Consider the following 23,416-nt stretch of genomic DNA (forward strand, 5'->3'; position numbering starts at 1 on the left):
AATATAAGAAATCTTTTTTAAAAAAAGAATATAACTTGAAAAAAACTAGAATAAATATGCAGTTAAAAAATAACCTTACAAAACTATAGAACATCATCTTCCTCAGGTATATCACATACACTTACATAAAAACTGATAAGATGCTGAATAATTAAATGTACTCTCAAAAGTTTGTAAATATTTGCTTGCACTATATACAATATCCCATTATTTAAAATATTGAATTTCTCCCAAGAACTCCAAATATATTACATGTTATTACATGAATTCTTACAGAAAATCCCTTCAAACAAGGAGTGGTATGTCTCACAACTTTGAAGCCTGAATCTTATCAACAAATTCAATTGAAGGGTTAAATATTTCCCAAGATGCTTCCATCCAGAACTCTTTTTTTCCTTAAGGAAATTAAATTATAATCATGAACAATAATTTTCTGAACTTCTCATATATTTTTCAGAAAGGAGATTAATGTCAATTTAAAGGTAGAATCGAGCCTTTCAAAACAATCTAAAACAGTTTTAATTACCTAGGAATTTGAGAATAATTAAAAATTTTAGAACACTGGCTATCATAAATTGGTGAGTATATTTGGTTTTATTAATTGTATGTTTTGAGAGGATATCACATATTAAACACAGAGGTATATACACACATGACAACTCAAACATTAAAAAAAAAGATCTATGTATGTAAAACTTCAGGGTTGCCTTTTCCATATTTAGTATAAAGATAATGTAAAATTATTGTTCTATCTAGCCTGTGATTTCTGAATAATGGAGTATTGTTTCAGAAGTCACAAAAAATTTAAGTAGATTATTATTTTGACCAATTTTCAAAGCTTTTTCATTTTGAATTTGTAAATCCAAAATTATACCTAACTCTGGCTATCCATCTTAAAAATCAATCACAGGATCATGACATGTGTTATATATATATATATATAAGTGCTTTATTGTCATTAGGATATTATGGCCAAAACAGTATCTGTAATGTCATGCTATTGGCTTTTATTGCTAATTTGGGTTATATTTTTTTGTATTGAGTATAACTTTGGATTATTTTCTAAATTTGTTTTAATAACCAATCTGCTGTTTTAAAGGTAACTGTCCTTATAGGCTATTATACTAGATTCTAGAATCTGGGGTTTAGGCTACTATTGCTATAGTAATACTGGTTTTCTGAAACAATTTCTATTTTAGAACTATGGTCAGCAATTATACAAAGTTGGCCACAAAAAAAAAACCCTGATGTATTTGACATTTGATATTATATAAATATCAAATAAAAATGGAGATTGCCTAATACAATCATACCTGTAATGAAAGTGAAAATTCTACTTATAGGGTATAAAGCATACTCCAGTAGCACTAGTTAAATGACTTATTCAGGGACTTGACTTCTATGGGCATTTAAACATTTGAAAATATATAACCTTTAATGTCTATAAATAGTCATGCCTTGAATGCTGAATGTGGACACTCACAGTCCATAAGCAACCCTCATTTGCATTCATGTATCAGCACGCCATGTATCTCCAAAGCACCTGTGTGTGTGTGTGTGTGTACTGTATCAATTATAATTGTTCAATATCATTGTAAATCATTTTCTTTTCAGTAAAGCTTTCAGGAAAAAAGTCTATTATCTTGTACACAATTCTTTGATCACATTATCTAGGAAGAATCCAGGGTAGAATCTCTGGGCCTCTTTGCCTCAGAACAGCACTGCTAGTTTGTTTGGGTTTCAAGTTTGGTTACTCGTCACTGAGATACAATGAACTTTTCTGAATTTATTTTTCTTCAGCATTTGCATCTATGCTGAAATGAATTAAATTGTATTATTTCATTCCATATTAGGAGGAACATAATGTGCATTAATTATGTAATCAATTATAAATACATTTATTATAGAAATAATTTCTTTAAGTATAGACTATATTCCAGATAATATGCATTTTTATATCACACAAGGCTAAAAATATATATGTGAAAGTCATCTCTGTTGTACCAAGAAGGTAGAAATATTTTGTGGACAAACTCCTGTGCTGCTAGAGTTATCCCACAGCTGTTTAGATAGGCCTCATGGAGCAGCATGAAGGTACACTGGATAATACTGTGCATTTCCTGAGAGTGCAGAACTGAAATTTCTCTTATACTTTACAGTGTGTTAAAACATTAAGTCACAGGACACCAACTTGATACTGTGCGTTTGACTCATGTTGCTTAAAAGAAAAACAAATTTATGAACCAGCTATGTGATTCTGGAATTAGAACTTTAAAAAATCTATAGCTTTCCAATTTTAATAATACAGCAATTTGGGTATATCATTTCATTGTGAAAATGATTTAAAACACGGTGTGAATACTATTTATTGCCATATATTTTTTCTTACCAGCTGGCACTCCATGTGACAGCTTGGATGAGGGGAGAAACACATTCAGCAGCCAGGTGTCTGAGGCCACTAGACAAAGATGATCATCAATAGTTAAGCACCAAACCCTTAAAAGTGTGAATATTGTATATATGAAAAGTTAGCAGTAACATAGAATATGGTTAACTTAGTTTAGTGATGGCTGCATATCTGAATATGTTTTAGGAAGAATTTATACCATCCAAGAATCCTGAAGAAGATATTACAGAGATGAATGTGGAAATTTGTGTATTATGTCAATGCATTTAAAGAGGACATTTTTCCTAATCATTAAACAAAAAAAGTCTGTTTCCTAAGAGAAATATAAAAAAATATAAAAATTACTTAACATACATAGTACATAGTATATGTAATATTATACATATGTATTGTGTGTGTGTACATGACAGCTGATAGTTACTCTCAAATTTTGTAAATTATTCAGTGGATTCAATCTTTTTTTTTTTCAGTATTTTATTTAGAGACAAGGTCTCACTGAGTTGCCTAGTGCCTCGATGTTGCTGAGGCTGGCTTTGATCTTTCAGCTTCAGCCTCCAGAGCTGCTGGGATTACAGGTGTGTCCCACTGTGTCTGGCTTGGATTCGATCTTTGACGCAACAAATAGAACAAGTACTCTATTGATCATGTATTTCAAAAAGCACGATGATCATTCACAAAAAATAAAACTCCAAAAAACTACTAACTGCAAACTTAAATTGTCAAACATTACAGAAATTTGCAGAGCCATATTTTGCTGACCATATTCTTTAAGGAAAACTAAAGTAATTGGTTCAAATAAGTTTTACATGTAAAATAAATAAACTTTCTTTAAGCATCATTTTGTGTAAGGTTTTACAGGATAAGGCACTCTCTTAGTCTGCATGACCTTGCTTCTAGCCCAAGCTTATGTGTATATGCTAAATTAGTTAGCATCAGCATGTCACAGCAATAAATGAAAAGAAGAACCTCATAGGAGAGTGCAAGGTATTGCTCTTCATTTTTCCATTAACGACAGAAATGAAAAGACTATTCTATTTGTACAAATTAGAATGGATAGCCATACATCTCTGAAATAATGAAAAATACGTGGCCTTGAACAGACTTCTGATGTTCAAGTCTTTAAATGGTAGAAGACTAACTGACACTGACATTAAGATTTTGTTTCTGTAAGAAATTTGATCAAGAAGGTAGGTCAATAACTACTATTTTCTTCTAATTAGAGTAAGTGACCCTTCACTAGTTAAATACCGAACTGAACAACAGCTTTACAAAACTATTTCAAGTATTCATTATCACAGTGAAAATGTGAGACCAATGTTAGTGTGAATGACTGGAAAATTCCTTTGATGAAAAAGGCAAGGGTACTAAATCAAAACATATACAAAATGCTTCAACGCATTTCTTTATGATATGAATAGAAAGATTATCCATAGAAAGTTAGAAAAATTAAGATAAATTATATATTAGTACACCTTTCAACCACATTTTATATAAAAATTCAGAATAGTGTACTGTTTCTCAATCTACACAATAAAAATGCCTAGATTTGGCAGGTATCTTCTATCTGTGCATGTACTTTCTCAGTACAAGATTTTTATTTGTTGAGTCACTTTTTAAAAGTTTTATTGTTAACCTTATTGAATCATCAGTAAACCCAGCTGATTGGGACCCACTGTGGTTCCATTCTTAGTTTTTCTGTGGCAGTTTGTAGTTTCTCAAAGGCTTTGTCGAGATTGTCGTTTACAATGATCAAATCAAAATAGTGGTTGTATGCTCTCTGAATCCGTGCACTTTCATCCACGGTTTTCTTCAAGTCAGAGTCCTGTTGAAGAGTTTTAGAAGGAAATGTTTGTATTGTAATGCATATTTACTTGCTCAAACTCCAACTAAAAGTGAGTAAGAAATAAGTAGGTTGGACATTTTTTTGTAATTCTGATATTAATCCTCAAAATTTAAAAAAAGACATTATCATCTGTTCATATCTTACTCTTTTCACCTACTTTGGTGTTTGTATTTTTGAATATTCTGTACCTTCTGTTTCATTGATATTTGGACAAAATTTCTAACTGAAAGCTGTTGACAACAATCATTAGCAATAATCATGTGATAATCTAAAGTAATAAAAGAATTATTGCAGGTTATTGGCTTCTAGTTTCTATATTCTTCTATTTCAGAAGATATTTATCTTCTGGCCCATTTAAATCATGGAGTCCAACTTGCAGTGGCTATTTATAAAAGCCAATTTACTAACAATCTCAGAATCTTAAGTGTGTTTTGAAGACTACCCACATGCTAGCCATTTACCACCAAAACATACACTCATACACACTTTTAGTTATTTTTTTGTGTGTTAGTATTATTTATATTTCATGAAATAGTTTTAGTCATTTTGGAATGCTGTAGGGAGTACTTCAGTAATGGGTTCTGCATGAGCAAGCAGAGCTTTTCATAAAATTCCAAGTGTTTTGGGAATTTCATTATATATCTGTATATTCTACAAATATTTACCAAGCTCCTATTAAAGTGGCTACTGTTTCGGACCTGACGGATATAAACATGAATACCAGCAGAAAGAGTTCCTAACTTTTAGTGAAAGAGACAGGTAAGGAACAAATAAATAAACACAAAAAATTGCATGTTGTAATAAGTGCTATAAAAGAAACAAACTGGGCATAAAGAATTTTAACAGATCTGCTCTAGATAAAGTCATGCTGAGAAAGTAAGGGAAAATAAGAAGGTTGTCATGTGTATAGCAGTAGAAAGAACAATGCAGGCAGAGGAAATAACAGTGCAAAATCCAAAGGTGGGCAATGGGCCTGGTATATTTAATTGACTAAAAGAAGACCAGAGTGGATGGAGAGCTGGGGATTAGGGCTAGGGTCTGGAGGGTTTCAATACAATGAAGGGAAATGTGATCTGACATGAGTGGATGCAGCAAGGTTGGTGGCAGAGAGGGTGGAAAAGACACCAGCCTGGACATTTATTCTAATGATAAAATCATCAGGATTAGCTGATGGGCTACATGTGGAAAGAGAAGAAAATGAATACATCAAGGCTAGTGCTTACATTTCCAGTTTGAGTAAATGGGTGGCTATAGAAGATGTAGAGTAAGGGTTATGCAGAACGAGGACAGCATGATTTTTTTGGGGGGGGGTGGGGTGGGTAGAGGGCAAAAAGTTCTACTTTGTATGTAGCAGACACCCATGTGGTTGTGAGACATCCAAAAGGAGATGTAAAGTAGGTGACAAGGCAAGTATCCTAGGTCTAGGCTAGCTACTACATCATCAGCATAACAATGGAGGCATGTAAGTGGTTTTGGTGAAAACACCTAAGAAAAAGCTTACAGAGAAGTGGGTTCACTACTATAACCAAGGAACCTGAATGCCCATGAACACTTCCCTGGAGACTTTTAAAATACCTTTGATGGTAAATTTTATAATGAGATCATAATTCAACATGAAAGCAAGTTTTACCTATTATTATCATTAGCAATCTAGATTGTTAAAAAAAAGTCCAGTAACAAAAAGTGGAATATAGACAGAAAGGGGAATAAAGAATCTCTTTATAGAATAAGCTCCAAGATATGCTATTTCTACTACATAGACTAAGATACCTTTTATATAAGAAATGGGGGAAGGAAGGTAACCATATATACTTTAAAAAAAATGGTTACCAAAAATGACCACCTTTGTAGGTGGGAGGGAAGAGAGTGGACAGGACAGAGAAAAGGTAGATTTGTTTTTAAAATTTACATTGAAACTATGAAAATGTTATACAGAATTATACAACAAATTTAAATGCAAATAGAAGAAAAGGGTAATACCTTAATATCAAAATCAAAATGAAACAAACCTGTTTTTCAAGTCAGTGGCCTAATCATATAGAAAGAAACTATTTTAATGACTTCAAAACAAAATAACTCAATACCTTGTGGGATAGCTATATCCTCAAACATTAAATAAAAGTCTTGACACTTAAAACTTCAAAACCATACTGTTATTAAGAGTTACTCAGAAATTATACTTTGTTTATATATATGCAAAATAAGAAATATGTTAATGTCATCAGGAACCAAGACTTTTAGCATAAGAAGCAAAAAGGCAAATAAAACATAAAATTTGAATTGGAACTATCAAGTTGAGCTAATTGTGTATGTTTTTTAAAGCAAAAAATTGTATCCTCTCTCTGACCACTGAAAGGCCTAGAAACTATGTCCAACAGAGTTGAATGTACACCCTGAGAGCCTAGATTATCTCTAATCAGGGCATCTGGATGGCTGGTTCCATGACTGGGTCAGGAAATATATAAGAATAACCTGGAACAGCCTGTCATACTAGGAAGCAAAGAATCATCAAAAACTACTAGGGTTGTATTAAAAAGGCTCGGAAGTCAAACTGAATAGGCTCTTACTAGCTGAAAAAAGCATAATTTAAGCATCAAAAAGAATAATAACTAACCTAAGTACATAGGAAGTATTGTAGGTCACATTAAACAGAGTGAATTTGGCTGGGCACAGTGGTGCATGCCTGTAGCCCCACAGTTCAGGGAGCTGAGACAGGAGGATCTAGAGTTCAAAGCCAGCCTCAGCAATACTAAGGCGCAAAGCCAACTCAGTGAAACTGTGTCTCTAAATAAAATACAAAATAGGGCTGGGGGTGTGGCTCAATAGTTGAGTGTCCCTGAGTTGAATCTCAGGTACCCACCCCGCCAAAAAACAAAAATGAAAACAAAAACAAAACCAGAGTGATTTGGTGGTATGTGTTCTAAAGATACAAAGAACTGGGCATATGTGTTTGGGGGGGGGGCTGTTCACAGAAAAATCACACCAGAAGTGGTACTGTTGATAAGATTTTTTTTTCTCAGACTGTTGTATTTGTACTGTCAGATAAAGCAAATGAACAATTATGTGATAGTCTCACTTTCCCAATATTTCTGAAAACTATGATGTATATTCAGCAATAGGAAAAGGAATTAGTTTTAAGATAAAAGGATTTTGGAAAAATCAGTATGAATTCATGACACAGTGTCCTTTAAATGTACAAACAGAAAAGCATGTATCCTAGATTTAAATTTTTTTTTTTTGTAGTTGTAGATGAATACAACCCTTTTATTTTATTTGTTTATTTTTATGTGGTGCTGAGGATCGAGCCCAGTGCCTCACAGGCTAAGCAAGTGCTCTGCCACGTAGCTACAGCCCCAGCCCTATCCTAGCTTTTTTTTTAACGTAAAAAGGTCTAGCTAAAAACAATGATTAACCTTGAGACAATATGCATTGCATCCTTGCATTACAGTCTTAAAATACCATTTACTCTAAAAGGAACCAAAACATTTTTGAAAAATGTTTGATTTCTGGCCTAGAATTGAAAATGAAAATGATGAGCCTAGAATATCTATCATATCAGTCAGCAAGGAAGTTATCCAAGACCATTGGGTTCATAAAAAAAGTATTTAGCACCAACTAAAATAGGCTCACATTGGTCAACGATGGGACAATTTGAACATCTATAGGAATAATAACTGCCACAGGGAACAAACCCATTCATTATTCTGCAAGCTGACCCATAAAGGTAGAGTCAGGCTTGTATCCTGCCTTTCCTCCATAAACTATACCACAGAGTAATCAACTTTTAATGAGGACCCCTCCCCTTTTTTTCTAAACTAGAGCATTATAGTAATACCTTGTAGTTGGCTTTATTTTGACAAAATCATACATGCATGAAATTTAATTTCAATCCCTTTCCCCTGCTTTTTCCCTTCCCTCCTCCTCCTGTTCTCCTTCTTCTATTGATCTTACTTTTGTTCTTTCTACATACCCGTAAAGGCAAAATTCCCTGTTGTGCATTTATATATGCATACTATGATTTTGTTAAATTCATTCCATATTTCTCCCCATTTCCTGTCCTTCCCTCTCAATCTCCTTGTATTAACTCCACTGATCTTCCCTTATCATTATGGTATCTGATCTCTATCAGCTGGCTACAAGTGTCTGGGTTTGTCTATGTGATTTCTATTCTATTCCATTGGTCTTCATGTCTATTTTGAAGCCAATACCATGTTGTTTTTGTTACTATAGCTTTGTAGTATAATTTGAGTTCAGGTATTGTGACGCCTGCTCCATCTATCCTCTTGCTCAGGATTGTGTTGGCTATTTTGGGTCTCTTATTCTTCCAAATGAATATAAGAACTGTTTTTCTCTAGTTTTGTGAAGAATGTTATTGGTATTTTGATAGGAAAGTATTGAATCTGTATATTGTTTTTGATAGTGTGGTCATTTTGACAATATTAATTCTGCCTATTCAAGAATATGGGAGGTCTTTCCATTTTTCAAGGTCTTTAATTTTTTCAGTGTTCTGTAGTTTTCATTGTAGAGAACAATCACCTTCTTGGTGAGATTAATTCCCAAGTATTTTTCTTTTTTTTTTTTTAGGTTATTGTGAGTGGCATAGTTTTCCTGATTTCTTTCTTAGTAGATTCATTATTGGAGTACAGGAAAGCAATATGATCTTGTATCCTGCTACTTTAAAAAAATTTTTTTTATCAGTTCTAGAAGTCTTTAGTGGAGTTTTTTGGGTCTTCCAAAAGTAGGATTATGTCTTCAGCAAAGAGAGACAGTTAGACTGATAACTTCTTTTCCTTAATTTCCTTCTCTTGCCTGATTGCTCTGGCTAGAGTTTCAAGAACTATACTGAATAGAAGTGGTGATCTTCTGGACATTTGTCCTGTTCCTGATTTTAGAAAAAAATTTTTAAGTTTTTTTCCATTCAGTATGATGTTGACTTTGGATCTGTCATATCTAGCCTTTATAATGTTGAGGTTAAATTCTTATGTCCCTAGAGTTTCTCCAGTGTTTTTAACACAAATAGGTGGTGGGTTTTAGTAAAGGCCATTTCTGCATCCACTATAATGATTCTTATTCTTAATTCTATTTAATTGCTGAATTACATTTACTGATTTGTGTATGTTGAACCAAACTTGTATCCCTTGAATGAAATCAACTTGATCATGGTATATTATCTGCTTTATGTGTTTTTTGAATGTGGTTTTATAGTATTTTAATAAGGATTTTTGCATCTGTGTTCATCAGGGATATTGTTCTGATGTTTTCTTTCCTTTATGTGTCTTTGGTATTGATATCAGAGTTATACTGGCTTCCTAGAATGTATTTGGAAGTGTTCTCTGCCTTTCAATTTCATGCAGTAATTTGAGAAAGACAAGTGTTAATTCTTTAACACTTGTAGAACTCGGCTAAGAATCCATCTGGGTCTGGGCTTTTCTTTGAAGGCTTTTAACTGCTGTTTCAATTTCAGTACTTGATATTGGCCTGTTTAGGTATTTTACAGCTTCCGGGTTCAATTTCATATGTATCTAGAAATGTGTCAATGTCTTTTACATTTTCCAGCTTACTGGAGTATAAATTTTCAAAAGTTTCCTCTGGATCTCAGAAGTATCTGTGATGACATCTCCTTTTTCACTTTGTTAATTTAGATCTTTTCTTTCGTTTTTTTTGGTACTAGGGATTGAACCCAGGGGCACTCAACCACAGAGCCACATCCCCAACCCTATTTTGTATTTTATTTAGAGATAGGGTCTCACTGAGTTTGCTGAGACTGGCTCTGAACTTGTGATCCTCCTGTCTCAGCCTCCCAAGCTGCTGGGATTATAAGTGTGCACCACAGTGCCCAGCTTCTCTTTCTTTGGTTAGTTTAATTATGGTTTTATCAATCTTGTTTATCCTCTCAAAGAACCAACTCTTTTTTGCATTAATACTTTGTATTTTTTTATTTTCCATTTCATTAATTCTGGCTCTGATCTTAATTGTTTCTTGTCCTCTACTAATTTTGGAATTAATTTGTTTTTCCTTTTCTAAGGCCTTGAGATGGAGCATAAGTGTATTTATTTGGGAGTCTATTTTTTAAAAATAGGCACTCAGGGTTATAAATTTTTGAGGTCTTTTAAAGAATTCTAGTTTTATATATGCAGAAGAAATAAAAAACTCAGAATATTACCACTTTGTCATTCCTAAAAACAAAACAATAACTGATCCAGGCAAAGAGCAAAAGTTTGCTAAAATCATAAGGTAAAAAGTTTGTCACCATTTTGAACCTAGTACTTAATTATTAATTTTTTTTTTAGTGCTTAATGGATCTTTATTTTATTTATTTTTATGTGGTGCTGAGAATTGATCCCAGTGCCTCACACATGCAAGGCATGCGCTCAACCACTGAACTACAACTCCAGCCCTATCACTACTTAATCTTAACACAAAAGGGGAGACAGCCTAACATAAGTACCATGATGTAATAACATAAGAAATACCACAAATGAATTTTTCTTGTAAAAAAAAAAACAAAACCAAAAAACCCCGATAAAACTCACCTAAATCTACATCTGATCAGGCCTCTAGATCTACCTATCAGTTCACAGGAAAGAGAAAGGACAGAAGAAAATATAACGAAAGTGAAAGAATGGGTAAACTCCAGACTGTGGAACACTAAAGGGTAAATGTCCTATAAAATGACAACAACAGCAACTAAATTACAATGTTAGAGGGGAAAGAGGCAGGCAGTGAGAATTTTCAGATTAAAAGACCCAAAAGGGATGTCTACTTCCAGGAACCAGACTAACCCTACCTCCTGACAACAAAAACACAGAAAAAAAAATATGCCAAACAATAGTTTGAAAGACACTGTACATTAGGCAATGAAAGAGGTTCCAGAGACAGGAAACAAATGAAGCAAGCCCTGTGAATACCCCCATTTACAACCTTGAAAGAGTTTGCAGGGGAGGGAAAGCCTAAAAGGAGTCTAAGAACTAAGCTGAGGACAGAGATGGGAGTTCAAAAGTTTCCAAGGTGAAAACTTTTCAGGACAGAAAACCAGATAAGAGCAGCATGGGGGCAAACTCTAGAAATTTGCAGCTGATCCCTGAAGAAGTCAGCTGAGCACCAATGGTGCATGTGTCAAACACCAGAAAGGAGTGTAGATATTTATGCTGAGCCAGGAATAGTACTGTTCCTACCAGAACAGAAAAACTCATGATTCACAGGCCATTTGGAAGAGCACCAAACCCCAAATGGGTTTGGGTTTTGCCTCAATAGAGGGGAATAATGGGCCTGAGAATGAGAACTGTTCAGGTCTTAACTAACAAATTATAAACACAAGACCTAAAAGGAACAAACTATTTCCAAATAACTGCATCTCAAAACAAAACTCAAAATATCTGGCATAAAAACAAAAACGGAAACAAAACAAAACAACACCCCCACCCCACCCCCCCGCCAAAAAAAATAACCAGGATTGCAAGAAGTAGAAAATATTATCCATAATGGGGGAAAAAAATCAGAACTGTCCCAGGATTTACATAAATAACAGGACTATGCTGAGAGCCATTAGCCAAGTAGGTATGACAATTTCCTTGCCAGCGTACCCCATGTTGCTTAGAGGAAGGACTTGCCTTGGACATTTGCAGTGACATTGCATGTATGCTTGAGTAAGGTGACCTTGCTCAAGGACCAGGGCGGATCCGGGTTTAGGGCGGATCAGGTTTTAGGGAGTATCCCGCTCCTTGGGTTTAGGGCGGTTCCAGATTTAAGGTGTACCCTGCCCGTATCCCGCTGATTAGAGCCGGGTGGAGTACGTGAATTTGGCGGCAGAACTCGGATTTCCCCAGAACGTGTGTAGAGTGCTGGTGAGTTCAGGAATAAAGAATTGCTGTTTGAATCTACAAAGCTGTGAGTGGCTTGTGATTTTGTGCCCAGCCAGACTGGGCAGGACTAGAAGATAATAACATTAACTTATAACTACGTTTCAAATATTCAGAAAGTTAAATAGAGACATGGAACAACTTGAAAAAGAAGAACCATGAAGACTAATACTACCTGATTTCAAGATATATTGTCTGCTAGAAATCAGGAAGAGGTGAATGCTGTGGGGAATGGTTTGGATGTGGTTGCAGAGACACACAGGAAAAAGCATGGAGATGATAGATAGGTTCATTATTTTGGTTGGAATGGTTTCATGGGTGCATACATATGCTCAAACTTATCAAACTGGGTACTTTAGATATGTACAGATAACTGTATATCAATTACACCTGAATTAACTAAGTTGAAAAAAATTTAAAAAGAGATGGGCTGGGATTGTTGCTCAGTGATAGAGCATTTGCCTTGCACGTGTGAGGCACTGGGTTTGATCCTCAGTACCACATAAAAATAAATAAATAAAATAAAGGTATTGTGTCCATATACAATTAAAAATATTTTTAAAAAGATATATTATAATATTACTTATTAATTTTTTGTGTAATAGTGTTATTATCATGTTTTAAAAAGACCTTATCTTTCAAAGATAAACACTAAAGTATCTATAGATACTTTAGTGTTTTATATAATATTATATAATATTATAGGCTTGCTTCAAAAATAATGCAAGGTGAGGAAGGAGGTGAGGAGATATTTAACTCAACAAGAATGGAATGTATTATTGAAGGGAGGTGTTGGGCACATGATGGCTCACTTTTTTCCTTCTTTTATGTGTATCTTAAACTTTTCATTATATGAAAAAGGAGTAGGAGAAAAGAGAAAACACTGAAACTGAACAACAGAACCCCTAATTCTAACAATAATACTGTTTTTTTTTCTTACATTTTATAATGGGTAATTACATTTTTGTTTTAAAATAAAAGGTACAAGTATTCTCAAGAAATAGTAGTACTGTTCCAAATCCTAACAACAGAATTTTATTCTGTAACAATTTATGTAGTATATTTATTTGTTTAGTATAACTAGGAAGAATTAAACATACTGAAAAGAAAAGGAAAAGGAAATAATTTAGGGAAAAATATAAAAAATATAAGCCTGAAAAGAATTGCTCACCGTCAAAAGCTTGGTAGTGATTCCTGCATCAACAACAGCTTTGTGCATGGCACGCAGCGTCTCTAGCTCTGGAGCCGCAATAAATACCACATAGGGCATGAATTCGGACGTCCTCAACACTTTCAGTGCCTGTGTAAAATAATTACAAACCAATTTATATTAGAACTTGAATATGTTACCCTTTAATATAACTCAAAGTCTATCTGCCTTCTTCCTAAGGATTACGGACATAATTTACTCCCTCTCCTATTGTTCTGCTGATTTCATATAGTACCTTCCTAAAATAGTGATTCATTAATTTTGTAGTAAACTCAGTGTCAGTCCTCCTTTGTTCCTTCAAACAAAGGAAAAGTGTAAGATTTAGTGATCCAAAACTCATGAGTGATGTAAACTCTTTCTGTGTAATTGTAAAATTCTGTCAATATTGAAAAAATAGAAATAACCTCAGTGCTGATTACTTAAGAGTGACTAAATAAATACATGTACATCCATATTGTGATATACTATGCAGCAACCACAAAGAAGAAAAATTATTCACAGAACCTGATAAGATCTTCAACCACTGCTTTATAAAAAAGCCAAATAATCTGTATAAAATTCTTCCACTTATGAAAAAGGCAATGACAGTAAAATAGAAAAACCCATTACATTATAGATGTTTGTATTTAAGGCTTACTAAAATGGCTAGAAATATACATATCAAACTATTAATATTTATCATTGAGTAGAGAAATGAGGTTGGGCTGTATATGAAAAGGTGGAAGAGGTGAGAGAGAGACACGCAACAAGAATGAAGTGAATGTCCTGTGTGTGTGTGTGTGTGTGTAAGAGAGTGAGAGCAAGAGCGAGCGAGCGAGAGAGAGAGAGAGAGAGAGAGAGAGAGAGAGAGAGAGAGAGAGAGAGAGCGCGCGCGCGAGCGAGCGCGAGCGTGTGCGTGCGTGTGCGCTACATGGGGCATGGTGTAGAGAAACACAGACATAAGATAGAAAGGAGGGGAAGGGACTTCAGTTTTTTATTCTTTGTATTGCAGCCTTGAGTTTAAAATTTAATATTTCCTAACATATGCATTTGTGTATTTTGAGAAAATAAACAAAACCTAACTTCTGCAGATTTAATCACATGATTTCTATCCTTATTTGACCCTTTGGTGGCTAACTCATCAGAGATTTATTTAATTAGTGATGGATACACAATAAGATTCTCTACCAACAAAATGTAACAGAGTGAAAGAGCAACCCATCTTCCACCTCTGACAAAACAAACAATACCAGCCTCCCTAGACACATAAAACAAAAACTCCCCAGGAAATAAAAACTTTTAAAACAGCTTTGGAAACCATGCTGCTCACTTGTGGGTTGACATCCAAAATGCAAGTTCTTCCGGTCTGGACAACTTCAAGAATAGAGTCGATCTTGGTTCCATAGAGGTTTCCTTCATATTCCCCATGCTCCAAATACTTTCCAGCTTTAATATCTGCTTCCATCTCTGATCGTGACACAAATTTATATGCTTGGCCATCTTTTTCATCTTCCCGTGGCTTCCGTGAAGTAACTAAATAAAATAATATCAATTATTTGTACAAAGAAACTGTAGGGTATAAAAAACGGACTAATATATACCAGGTAGCTTCTCACTTTTCCATATAGTGCAGGTGCCTATGACCAAATCTGACTTACTTGCAATTTTTGAAAATAAAGATTTATTGGGTCATAGCCAGGCTCATTCATTATCCATGATTTCTTTCCCATTAAAACATGAAGCAGTTGAGAGAGACTGATGGCCTGAAAGCCTAAGGTTTTACCACATGACCCTTGCACAGAAAATTTTTGCTGACCCTTGAGAAAAAGGAATGTTTTAAGAGGTAGTACCAACATAAAATTCATATCAAAACTGTCCTTTTAAAAGTCAATTTAAAATTTCAAAATATATTTGCCTAGAGGCGAGCCCTAAATCAAGTTTTTAATTACTGCTGAGTCTTAAAAGTGTGAAGCTTGTTGCAAGTGAACATCTTTTCCAGATGACAGCTCTCCCTTTTCCTTTAAAAGAATCTGTTAGAATCATCCTTTCCACTTGAACATTTCTTAGTTGAGTGTCCAAAAGGCAAGCAAGGTTCATCTAGTCTTAGTTGATCATACCAATTTTCTGAAGTATAGTTCTATCCACAAATTACCTATTTTTTTTATCTTGCCTCAAGCCAATTCTCTTTGTTCCATGTTTACTGATATTCCCAATTGTTGAATGTTTTATTTCAACATCAGAGGTGGAACAGCCACCTCATTATTATTGTGATCTCTAAATCTCTTCTACTTTGCCCTCCCCAATGAATGAGAGTGAATAACACAAGTCAAAATTCAGAAGTAGAGGATCCTTTTGTATAATATTTTAGAATTCTGATATTTTCAGAGACATACAACTCCTTGTGCTAGGAATGAACTATTACCATCTTTCAAACTGTTGCAAAGGGCGTACTCTGACAACTTCATGAAACACTAGCTTTGAGGAAGAAAAGTAATTTCTATGTGTATTATTTCAAGCTTAATCTTAATCTGAGCTTGGAAGAATCAATTATAAAAATAATACTTCCATAAAAGCTTATAAATATATAACTGAACAAATCATTAAGTACACAAAAGTAATCAAAATAGAAAGCTGACAGGATGGCACTAGAGCAGATTATGCTTAGTGAAGCTAGTCAATCCCTAAAAAACAAATACCAAATGTCTTCTTTGATATAATGAGAGCAACTATGAACAGAGCAAGGAGGAAGAGCAGGAAGAAAAGACTAACATTTAACAGAGTCATGAGATGGGAGGGAAAGGGAGAGAAAAGGGAAATTGCATGGAAATGAAGGGAGACCCTCATTGCTATACAAAATTACATATAAGAGGTTGTGAGGGGAATGGGAAAATAAACAAGGAGAGTAATGAATTACAGTAGATGGGGTAGAGAGAGAAGAAGGGAGGGGAGGGGAGGGGAGGGGGGATAGTAGGGGATAGGAAAGGTAGCAGAATACAACAATTACTAATTGGGCATTATGTAAAATTGTGGATGTATAACCGATGTGATTCTGCAATCTGCATTAGGGGTAAAATTGGGAGTTCATAACCCACTTCAATCTAATGTATGAAATATGATATGTCAAGAGCTTTGTAATGTTGTGAACAACCAATAAAAAAAATAAAAAATTAAAAAAAAAAAAGAAAGAAAAAGCAGGTGCTAAGTTCACCTTACATTTGAGATTTACATATTTATATTTTATCATTACCTTATTTGTAACAAAAATGCCTTCACCCCTACTAAATCCATATGAAATAGAATGGTAGCAATTAGATGCTGGAATATTAAAACACTATTACAACAAAAAATTATTTAGATTCCTTGTGGTGTAAAATATACAAAAAGAGCCATAGTTTAACACTTTAGGTGCACAATTCAGTGGTTAATATTAGAACCTCTATCTTGTTGTGTAACCACCAGCACTATTCATTTACAGAACTAATAAAATCTCTGTGATAACCTCCCTGGGCAGCTAATAATCACTACTCCACTTTCTGTCTCTATTTGACATATTCTAGGTACTTCATTTATAACTGGAATCATACAATATCTATCCTTTTGTACCTGGCTTACTTCACTCAGCATATTTTCAAGGTTAATTCATATATTACCAAGTATCAGAATTTTAATCCTTTATCATTCAAGCTGAAGAATATTCTATTGTATATTTACATGACATTTTGTTTATTCACTTATCTATAAAAGGATATTTGGATTTTTCTATTTAACTATTGTACATACTACAGCTATGAACACTAGCATACAAATATATATTGCAAATTCATATTTCAGTTCTTTGGGAGTAGCTGAATCATACAGTAATTCTATGCTTACTTTTTAAAGGAACTGCTATACTGTTTTCCACATAGGTATATGATTTTTACATATCTACCAGTAATGTACAAGGTTTCCTTTATCTCCCCATCTTGATCAACACTGGCTATTATTAAATATATGGGTATGAAGTGGTACATCATTGTGGTTTTGATTTGCATGTCCCTAATGATTAATGGCATTGAACATCTTTTCATATGTTCACTATTCATTTTAATATCTTTTGCAAAAAAGTCTATTGAATTCCTCTGCCCATTTCTGAATCTGGTTATATTGCTGAGTTGTAGAATTAATCTTTGCATAGATGTTTTAGTGACTCCTGAGAAAAAGTTTACATAATGTTCATTTATTCATGCATGAAATATTTATTGGGTATATACTATGTACCAGATCTTATTCTTTATACCAGGTAAAAAGAAGTCCAAAAGACTCTGTTCTCATGGGAAATATTTTTTAACATGGAGACAGGTAATAAAATAACAAGAATGTAAGTATTATTACACAACCACCAGGTATGAGAGATACTACTTTAAGTTGCATGGTTAGTGAAGGCCTTTGGGAAGTCATAGCTTGAATTCAAAAGTCTGGGAGATACAGGAATTGACAAGAGCAAAAAGGCATGAATTACAAGCTTGAGGTGTTTGATGTAGCCATTCCAGTTAGAGGGGATTGTGTTGTTGTTTCTTTTCTTCTTCCCATAGTAAAATTATCCTCCCAGGAGAATTCTGAAAGCCTTTGATGACATGTTGTAGTAGTGGGAGTCCTATACTCCCACTGTCTCGAAAAGTAAGAATGATTTTCCTCTAGGCTAATGTCTGTGTATACACATCCAAAAGATATCATGCTTGAACTGTTCTGAAGGTACTCTGCACAGAAAGGGTAAGGAAAAGAAAAAATAATATAGCCAACCCTCTGTACCCACCAGTTTTATACCTGCAGATTCAACCAGCCCTGGGTGGGGAAACAAACAAACAAAAAACCCCACACCGAACTCCATCTGTACTGATCATGTACAGACTTTCTTTTTCCTTGTCATTAGTCCTTAAACAATAATAATATGACAACTATTTATGTAGCATTTTCACTGTATCTAAGTTATAAGAGAATTTCAAGTATTCAGAAGGATATAATAGGTTATATGAAATACTATGCCCTTTTAGATAAGGGTCTTGAGCATGAGTGGATTTTGGTATGTGCCTGGAATTAGGAGGTAGGGAGGGGAAAGGGTGTCCTGGAAACAATCAAGGGCTGACTGTGGGAGGCATGGCATAGAAACTTGGGGCAACACTGCAAGGGATAGTTGAAGACTATAATACTTTTGCAAGGAAAATGCATAATATGGCACTCTCCAAAGACTCTGTAGATAGGCCATGTTGAAGAGAGAGTGCTTGGACATGCAAGGCAAAGAACTGCAACAGGCAAGATTTTTACAATCTTAAAAAGATAAAAAAAAATTTTTAAAGGAAATAAACCTTGAAACTAAAATGAAACCAATACAAGCAAAAAAGTAAATCTCAGAACACCATAAATCAAACCACATTCAAACTAACCTCAGTTAACTGATTTTGCAAGGGCACAAACTATGGTGCTGGAAAGGGAGTTAAGGATAAGAAAGGGAATTAAGGATAAGAATGGGACAAAAGAACTTGAAGAGACTTGGATCTTAAAGGCAAGAAACTAAAAATTGAGGGGGTTTATTTAAGTATATGCAGTGAGTTGATCTATATCTAACCCCCTCCCCAACTTTATCAATTAGAGATTATTCTCACAGATAATATGCAGATTCTTCTCTAGGGAAATTCAATACTCCAAAGAAAAAATATCTTGTACCAACATTATGGGCTTCTCCAATAAAAGAGCTGACTCCTTGCCTGTCCCCTAAAATAACGCTTGGCCAGTTGTCAAGACTTGCTCTGTACACAGAGTTTCCAGTCACTTTTCACACTTCACTTTGAAGTCTGGACTTACAAACAAGGATCAGTACATGAAGGAAAAAAGTCTTTTAACATAAAAGGAAAAACACAGATATACTATAAACAGAAGTAGTAACCCAGAGGAAACAGAGTTAATTTAGCCCATAAAAGTATCTTAAAATAATTAATCTATTTGGTATTCCTAAAGATACAGAAGAGATAGAAGGGAGGAAAAAAGGAATGAAGAAAAAAATAGTACTGGGTTGGGGGAGGACCACTCCCTAAACAAAAAATAATCATAAGATGAAAAACACAACTATGATAATCAACTGACAGAAGAAAAAGTAATCACAGTAGTCTTTAAAAGAATAAAAAGGTAAAAGGATGAACAATAGATTCAAAAAGGGAGAGACTGAAGATGTATACCCAGGCACATCATCACTAAATTTTTGAATTCTTTAAGAAACAATAAAGTAAAACAAACATAAATATATCAGTGAAAGAAAAACCAGGTAATGTATGGGAAGAATAAGAATTAGAATTGTATTGAACTTTTCAATAGAACTGGATTCAAGAGTAACATCTTTTGATTTTTAAAATCCAGAACTTTCAGCTAAATAATCAAATAGAGGACAGAAAACATATCTTAAAATACAAAGATGAAGAAATTACAATTTAAACAACATTTCTTGTGAAGTTACAAGAGGATAAGGCCCAGCAAAATAAGGTCAAGTAAAACCAAGTAAGAAAAAGAAAGGCATCCATGAGCAGTAGCTTCAATTTAGGTCAACAACATAGGGAAATACCCACTTTTGAACAGTGGGGCAGCTGGAACACACAGTCCTCACTGCAGACAGAGTCAGGTCTTAAGGAAAAAAAAAAAAAAACTTATTGGATAAGTTTCATTCAAACAACAACAACTCATAATATACATGCACATAAACTGGGGAAAAGAGTAGGAAAAAAAAAGAATTCAAGCAATTGCTGGATAGTGGGAGGGAGAGAAACTGTTTAACAAAGTAAAATTGAACTGAAAATAGAGCTATCTTTATATCAGAAGGGTAATCAGGGAGTCAGTAGATAACGTCTAAACCGGATAAGTAGGAAATAGCAGAATAAAGTAAAGATATTACTAAGAAATTTGGAAAATTACCACAAAAATTAGCAATAATAATAAAAATAATAATGGAAAGTGAATGTATGTGTTAAGTAGGCCAGAAATGGGCAGGGTAAGGGAATATGGGGTTATTTTTCCCATCGTATGCCTTTAAGCACTATTTGTTTAATATATAATGCACATATTAATTTGATAAGAATAAGCTTTATTCCACAATTGCAGTTTTAAAATACTTTGGTTACAATGAAGATTTTATTTTGTTAACCACGTAACTAGGATTTGTCTTTATTTTGTGGTTTACACAGCCTATAATGGAATCCGAAGTTTTTTATCTTGAAGGGACTGTCAGTGGCACATGAGGGCAATGACAAGGTTACTCCTTTTCCCCCTAAAAATTTTAGCAATAAGAATATTCACCGAGAATTAAATAGCAAAGTATACTGGATAAAACCAGAGAAACCAAAATTCATTTAAAAGATATGTGGTGATCTTAGACTAAGATTCTACTCAAAATGACCTGAAGGCATTAATATACCTAAAGGCATACTGAATTAAGGGCTGGGGTTGTGGCTCAGTGGCAGAGTGCTTATCTTGAATGCATGGGGCACTGGGTTTGATCCTCGGCACCACATAAATATACCTTATATTCAACCAGAGATATGGAAAATTGTGCTCTATATATGTAACAAGAATTGTAATATATTCCACTGTCAATTGTTTAAAAAAATAATTTTAAAAAAGAATTATACCCATCTACAACTTAAAAAAAATAAAAAAGGCCAGGGAGCTAGGGATATGGCTCAGTGATTGAGCACCGCTGTGTTCAATTCCCAGTACCCCCCCCCCCCCCAAAAAAAGGAATACTGTGTTAAAAAGTCAGCACAGAAAGAGCAGTTAGACAGGCAACACAGGCCTGTCTCCTGCTTTTTCAGGGAAGAGAGTTCACAAGCTCCCACAACAATAGTTCATGCATCTCTAAAACAGAAAGAAACGTATAGTCATAATAACAATGTCAGTGATATCATCCAACTCTAAGATCTAATTCCAGTCTCACCAAGTTTACTTCAAACCTCATTATTTTCCTTTCCAAGTCAATATACAATGCAAAAAGAGGGAAAATTACAAAGATCACAAAGTGAGTGAGTGATTCACTTAATGGTTATTATTCTCACCAGTATTATTTTATATATTAATCTTTGTGTTCTTAATGAATGCTGGCTGCTATGAAGGATGAATTGCTTTTGATATGCTATCAGAAATCAGATCCATGACCTTGCAGGACTGAGAGCTATAAGACAGACCACATAAATTCACAAAGCTATTGCCACCCTGAGTGTGCCTGAGAATCCAGAAGACTCTTCCCCCTTTTCTTTACACTGCAGTGGCTGAAAAATATAATTTTTCAGATAGATATCAGTTGTATAATACTGAGTTAATGTAATTTTGCTTCAATCGGTAAACACTTGCATTTAACTCTAACTTTTCTGAACAGAACAGTTTGGAGAGACAATTGCCACCAAGCAGCAAGTCAATTGCTACAGTATGATTTTAAGAACTGCTAAGCTTTTAAGTATCAACTACCAGTTTATTTTCACTGGCATAATCCAAATTTATTTGAAAGTAACAATAATTAATAATTCCCCCCAGATCCATGTATTCATACTGTCTTCTACAAATAAATAGCAAAGAAAACTTACATGGCACTGTAGTTCCAAATCTAGTGGGATTCAGTACTATGAACCTGTTTTTCAAACTTCTTCGGCCCACACCTTGAGCTCCTATTAATACTAGCGTTTTTCTCTGGAACGGAGGCATTTTAGCTACTTCCTCATATATCTGAATTTCATGACGATCAAATTCTAAATGTAAAAGGAAATGGAAAAACATTATATTTACTTATCTTTCCTATACATGAGAAATCATCTGCTATACTTTCCAATGATGGTTTTGTTGTCTTGATTGTTAACCTGTTTAGCACAGATTAAAAAAAAATTGATAAAGTACAATAAATTATTTTATATCTTGACTTAAACATCTGTTTCCAAGCATGTGCTCTTAAAATTTTATCATACTTATTTATCAAATATTCTATCCATTAAAGTTTCTTTATAATCAATTTGTCAGTAGAAACAACTCTTTAGTGCAAGTAAGCAAATTATAGATCAGTAAAATTTACACTAAAAAGGGTATATTGAGTTTGGAGGAAGGAGTAAAGAGAACGTCCTTCCAATGAAGTAAATGAATAAATACTATACCAAATGCATATAAACAACATGCTGGTATTTAAATATTAAGATCCTCAAATTTATGTATATAAAAAAAAGTTAGATCTAAACTATTTTCAGTTAATATATCCCAATCATCATCTTAGTCAAGAGGAAAAGGACAAATTTTCTATTTTTCAAAAACGCTTTAGGGGCACATATTTAATGAATATTAAGGTCAAAGTGAGTTTGAATGATTATATTACCTGTCATTATTGATAGAACCATTATTGCTAAAATTCCCAATCTATGGTAATAACACTTAAGTTATTATCTCAACAACCTTTCCTTATTCAATTTCTCCAAAGTAGATTACACTAGTACTAGGACAGAAAAAGCTTACTTCTTCCTATAATATTTCTTTGATTGTATACACTTTAGTTTACTACCAGTATAGGGGTAGGACTGAAGTTAAGAAAATACTTCATTTATTTATTTTTGTGATGCTAAGGATCAAACCCAGTGCTTTTCATGTTAGGAAAGTGCTCTACCACTGAACTACATCCCCGGCCCTGTTTTATATTGAGACAAGGTCTTGCTAATCGCCCACGCCTCTATGGACTTGTGATACTCCTGCTTCAGTCTCCTTGAGTAGCAGGGATTACAGGATTGTACCATCATGTCTGGCAAGAAAGTAGTCTAAATAATGTAGTTTCCATTATTTATCTTTCTTCTTTTTCTTTTTCAGACAGGCAAGGTGTACCCGATACAGGTCTGAGATCTTATTTATAAAAATAACTTTATGCTTTATTGAGGTACACCTGACAGTAATTTTAAACTCTACAACTTGATGTTTGGATGTAGAGACACATAAATGATCCTAATTAATTAATGATGATCATGTGCCCCTAGCTAATTAATGTATCTATCACCTCACATGGTTATCATTTTCTGTCCTGTTAAAGATATTTCTTTCTTTGAAAAGATTTAAGAAAGAATTCTACCTAATTA

General features: G+C 34.0%; 1 protein-coding gene across 12 annotated transcripts in view; it reads right to left on the reverse strand.

Annotated features, from left to right (window-relative positions):
* Positions 1 to 575: 575 nt before the first annotated feature.
* Pals2 (protein associated with LIN7 2, MAGUK p55 family member) overlaps positions 576 to 23,416 on the reverse strand; it is a 113,867-nt gene continuing 91,026 nt past the window's right edge. For all 12 annotated transcript variants that reach the window (XM_078039967.1, XM_078039962.1, XM_078039961.1 and 9 more), the window contains 4 exons: positions 21,899 to 22,060; positions 14,629 to 14,831; positions 13,281 to 13,409; positions 576 to 4,229 (listed from right to left, as the gene is read on the reverse strand). In XM_078039967.1, coding sequence (XP_077896093.1) covers positions 4,053 to 4,229; positions 13,281 to 13,409; positions 14,629 to 14,831; positions 21,899 to 22,060 — 671 coding nt within the window. In that variant the 3' untranslated portion in view covers positions 576 to 4,052. The remainder of the gene's footprint in view (positions 4,230 to 13,280; positions 13,410 to 14,628; positions 14,832 to 21,898; positions 22,061 to 23,416) is intronic.

Source organism: Ictidomys tridecemlineatus, chromosome 2 (genome assembly GCF_052094955.1).
Source record: "Ictidomys tridecemlineatus isolate mIctTri1 chromosome 2, mIctTri1.hap1, whole genome shotgun sequence".
Lineage (NCBI taxonomy): Eukaryota > Metazoa > Chordata > Mammalia > Rodentia > Sciuridae > Ictidomys > Ictidomys tridecemlineatus.